This window comes from Solanum stenotomum, unplaced genomic scaffold, assembly GCF_019186545.1.
Source record: "Solanum stenotomum isolate F172 unplaced genomic scaffold, ASM1918654v1 scaffold14311, whole genome shotgun sequence".
Lineage (NCBI taxonomy): Eukaryota > Viridiplantae > Streptophyta > Magnoliopsida > Solanales > Solanaceae > Solanum > Solanum stenotomum.
This window is the reverse complement of record NW_026022983.1, coordinates 14,404-19,355: the sequence shown is the minus strand read 5'-3', so window position 1 is coordinate 19,355 and position 4,952 is coordinate 14,404. Positions and strand designations below refer to the sequence as shown.

At 34.7% G+C, this 4,952-nt stretch overlaps 1 protein-coding gene across 1 annotated transcript; it reads right to left on the bottom strand.

Annotated features, from left to right (window-relative positions):
- Nucleotides 1-1,875: 1,875 nt before the first annotated feature.
- On the bottom strand, nt 1,876-4,623 carry LOC125850142 (uncharacterized). Its single transcript, XM_049530035.1, has 5 exons — nt 4,572-4,623; nt 3,385-4,409; nt 3,084-3,137; nt 2,700-2,794; nt 1,876-2,107 (listed from the first exon to the last, which is right to left on the bottom strand). The coding sequence occupies exons 1-5, from the start codon at nt 4,621-4,623 to the stop codon at nt 1,876-1,878; spliced, it is 1,458 nt and encodes a 485-aa protein (XP_049385992.1).
- Nucleotides 4,624-4,952: the final 329 nt, after the last annotated feature.

Here is a 4,952-nt window from a genome sequence, read left to right as displayed (position 1 = left end):
CAGATCCTGAACATGTAAAGGAGATTTTCACAAAGAATTATGTGTATCTTAAGCAAAATCATCCCAATCCAATGACAAAGTTGTTGGCTCACGGTCTAGCAAACGTTGAGGGAGACAAATGGGCCAAACACAGAAAAATCATCAATCCCGCCTTCCACGTAGAGAAGTTGAAGGTTCTACTTATTACTCTTCTTGTTGTTGTTTTTTTCTCCATTATTTTCAACGTGCTTTCTTCACTATTATATTTTCTTTTCGAACTTGTTTTGAATTGTTATACTTGAACCAGTGGCGGAGCTAGAAATTTCACGAAGGGTGTCCAAGAATTATATAAGCAAAAAAAAGTTGATGAATGGGTGCACTGAAAAATTCAAAATCGAACTACGTAATATTAATATTTTTTTATGAATAAGTGTTCCAAAATTTTAAAAATCAAATAGTATGATATGTAGCTTTAATATTTGTGTTTAATTTAATATGAAGTAAATGAACAAAGTAAGAAAAAAAGGAGGGGGGGAGGTTCAACTTAAAATGAAATTAGTTTTACGTTTCAAACTTACACTAATCTCTGGTGAGGACAACAATACCAAGACATGAAAAATCAAAGAAAAATCAAACGAGGTCTTCTTTTGTTCGCTTTTAACAACGTTGTACGAATATTATAATTTCTTTATTAACTTTAAATTAAATAATTATGTTTAAGTTTTATTTCAAACTTTGATGAAAAGAAATAAAAAATCAAATTCTTTGAAAATTCAATTAGCTTTATTAGATTTTTATTTTATAGATTTCTAAGAAATTTACTAACTATTATTTAGAAAGTACTTTAATTACCTTAGACAATTAAAGGAATAACTAAATATGAGCTCTTTAAAAATGATTATAAAGATGAGTGGCTGCAAGGATTCAAACCTGCGCGTCTGGGCACCACGAGAGAGCCTCTGATCCGGCCGCTGATGTTTTACTTGAAAATATAAATAAAAGAAAAATGACTGAGTTTTCGAAAAATCGATTAAACTTATGGTTTAAGAAAAATCGAATTTCCAAAAGAACAGAGTCGCCACTTAATTTTTTAGTAAAAATAAAGAAAAAATACAAGATTTTTCAAAAGACTTAAACAGATAAAATCAATTGAAAAAGGGTTCGAGTTCAAATGTACATTCCGAGAAGGTGTTAGGCCCTCGAAATACCCGCTAACTCGCGGTTGACCGACGATTTGACCAAAATGATTTTGACTAATTTTTAAAATTTTAACTTAAGTAAAAGAATTCGTTTTGTTTTAACTAATACATTTTTTAAAAAAAAAATTAAAAAAATTAACTAAGTAAAAAACTCACGACTTTGACTAATTTTAAAATTTTAACTAAGTAAAATAACTCATTTATATTAACTAATAAAAAAAATAACTTAGTAAAAGAACTAATCTATTTTAACTTGTTTATTTATTACTATTATTATTTTTTATCATAATTATCTTAAGGGAAATAGGACTCAGGGGGAATTTTCCTAAAGGGAAATATGTTGAGTTGCAAGACCAATAATAATAAAATAAAGCTGAGTGTAAAAACATAAATATTTTTGATTTGAATATATATATAAAATGAAATGACTATCTTTAGGAATTTTAATTAAATTAAACCATAAGATAAGCAAAGTTAGTCAAACAATGCCATATAAATAATAATAGAGGGAAGAGAAGCAATTAGATTTAGGCTTTCGGCCCAAACCCAATTGAATTGACTTTTTGGCCCACATGTCCTAAGTCTATAATTTTACCAACAATCATGGGTTTCAGCCCATTAGCACCTTGGACCTTCTGCGAATTTTTTTGGGCCTGTGGCCCATTTTCGCCCTCATTTCAGCAATATGTTGGAACAATTATGCAATCAACTTGTTATGTTCAGCAATGATAGGGTCATTCATAGTAATTTCGATCAAATCAGTGTTCTCAACATTGTCAACCACTTTTTCTTTGCCTTTTGACAAACATTGGTCGATGAAAGAATCTTTGGGGTCTTTAGACCTTGTGAAGTATGGATGTTCAGTCATTTTCTCAACACAGATCAGTTTTGAGTACCTATTGCGGGGCAGTGAACGGAGATGGGACGAGCTAGGAGACAACAGCAAGTTCCACACCGATTTTATACTCAGACAGCTGGCTCAGCAGCTCGAGTCAACTCCCAAAAAAGACCCCTTTCCGGACTTAGAAATAGAAAAATCGTATTTCCGATCTCTTAAAGTAAAGATTGATTGTTCAAAAAAAGAGTTCCAGCTTTTCTCTAACCCCCAAAGCCTATTTTCTTGAATGTCTATATGTGAATAGGTGTATCTAATGTTCATTGTAATTTTCTCAAACTCTAACTAATTCTTCCAAAACAAAATTTTCTCCTCAAAATCTCCAACCCTACAGTGAATGGAGAAGAGAGTATGTATAGACAAGGATAGGGTTCCAATTTCTTGGAGGGAAACTGATAAAAAATTCGGATTTAAGGCCCATCTCGAATTCAAATTCGAATTCTTTTCCTATTACGGAGAAACATCTTTTTTTGAAGATTTTGCTCCATTCCGGAAGAGGAAAGGGAGAATGGACGACTTGGATCGATTCCAACGTCCCTCTTGTGCTACGTGGAGCGATCTCACAGCCGAAAAGGACGAAGACGCGTGCTTTTGCCCCGCGATAGTACGACTGGAAAGAGGGATACGTTGGGGAAGACGACAAGGCATTAGCGTACTGTTGCATCGTGAAGTCGCCGTCTGGTTTCCGTCTATTGACGTTGGAAGCTGATGTGCATAGCTGCTGTTTGACGCGTTGAAGCAAGGAAAAAAATAATAATTTGGGAACGTTGGATTGTTGTTTGTATTGTATTGTTGAAATGAGTTTATTTGGTATTGTGGGGAAATGTGGGCCGGGTCAAGGGAATTGGGTATTGAAATGGGTTGTTGAATGTATTGTTATTCTTTTTGGGCTGAACTTTTTTTTTTTTTTTTTTTTCCGCAAATTTACCACTAGATAGTGTCTAGTGGCCTTTTATTAAACATAAAAATATCAATAGGGATAAGTGCAAGCAAGGGGGGCTAGGCCTTACCTTACTAATCCTAATGAAGTGTCTACTACCTAACAAGCATGAAGAAAATAAGAGCTAGAGAGAACTAAGTATTTTCTGATCACCACAGAGTTTGTAATACACTCCATGATGATATTACAAATGAGGATGCTTAAATAATGTAAAAATATGCCAATCAAGAAGAAAGTTGAGTTATCAGCCTCAAACTTTCTATTGCAAACGCATGAATTAAAAAAGATTGATTGCCCATCAAAAGTAACTTGAAGTATTTTTCTCTTGTCTTCTTCTTCAAACCTATCCAACAACACTTGATAATTCATACTTTCTTTATGGATTTATTGGACCTTGTTGAACCTATTGATACTGTCAAATGGTTCTGCTTTGCCTGTCGCATCGGTAGGTGCCTTGGAACAAACTCCTCAGTCATTTTACCGTCCCAACTATGTTGCCTTCCATGTGTCTTCTTTTTGCTTTTGTTGCTTCTACTTCTTTGTTGCCTAGGTGATATATCTCCTTCCCTAGCCACTCTATCAAAGCACATGTCCAGCATATCTTCCTCATCTTCATCAAGAGAATCCTCGCCAAAATCAAGCATATTGTCTTCCTCATTTTCATCAAGAAAATCCTCGCCCAAATCAATTGTATTTGACACTAAGACCCTTGACTCATTTTTCTTTGCAATCACACATTTAGGCACAAATACGGGAGCTTCTGGACTTAATTTGCTATTCAAAGTAGGTGGTGAGACCTGCTTTTCTTTGATCAAATCGTTGTCATTCTCTGTTAACTTTACTTGTTGTCCAGTAGTCTTCGATAAAGCATCAAAGCTATTCGAACATAATAGGTCTCTTGAGGCATTACTAATATCTTGCCTCTTCTCACTGTCATAAAAATTTCCAGTCGCACCCTTTTCACTACATGGAGAATTATTTTGACTAGTCGGGGAAAGGCTCCGATTACTAGTTGAATTTTTGTGTGCAACCAGTGTCCAATTTTTAGTTGCATTCTTGGTTTCAACTTGCAAAACATGCTGCCCAGAATTTTCAGCATCTTCAACATCAGATGTATCCATTAGTTTGTGTCCTGAATCCATTATTTTTTTGCCTGAACCAACTCGCGGCGCATCAACCCCAACTCTTGGCGTTCCCCTTTTGTTTTCGGTCGTTGTTTGAACACCAATATTACTTGTAACAACATCCATTGAGTGTGCACGATTTTGCTCAGAAGGGACATCAACCAACTGCCGATCTAACAAAGTAGCTTTACTTTGATTGATATCTACAACCTTTCTTTTTTCATTTAGTATTTCTCTCGCATCACCTTGATACTTTTCACTATCAATAGTACCTTTTGTAGCAACTTCAATGGTATCATCAATTTGTTTGTTATTTTGATTTCTTTTTGAGATCAAACGACAACTATCTTCATCATGACCTTGGTGCTTACAATAATTGCAATACAAAGGTAGATTATCATATACAATCTCCTGAAAAACCTCGATCAACTTACCAGATTTTCCATCCACAAACTGCAACCTTATACGATTTGGAAGCTTTTCCATTAGATCAAGTATAACCTTGACCCTAGCTGTGCTAGGTCTTGACTTGATTTGAGTAGCTTTATCTATAGCTATTGGTTTCCCAACTGCCGATGCTATAGACAACAAAGACTTCTTTGCAAACAAATCTGGAGATAAGTTTGGTAAAGAAATCCAAACCACAGCTAACGTCGTTTCCTCCTTAGGATTATATCCAATGGACCATGGAAAAACCCTACATTGGTGCTCCTCTCCATTGTAGAGAAGATAATTAACTGAGCGAGATAATGCTAGTACATAATCTTCATATTGATCAAATCTCAACAAAATTTGTCTTGGAGCAAGTAAGCCAA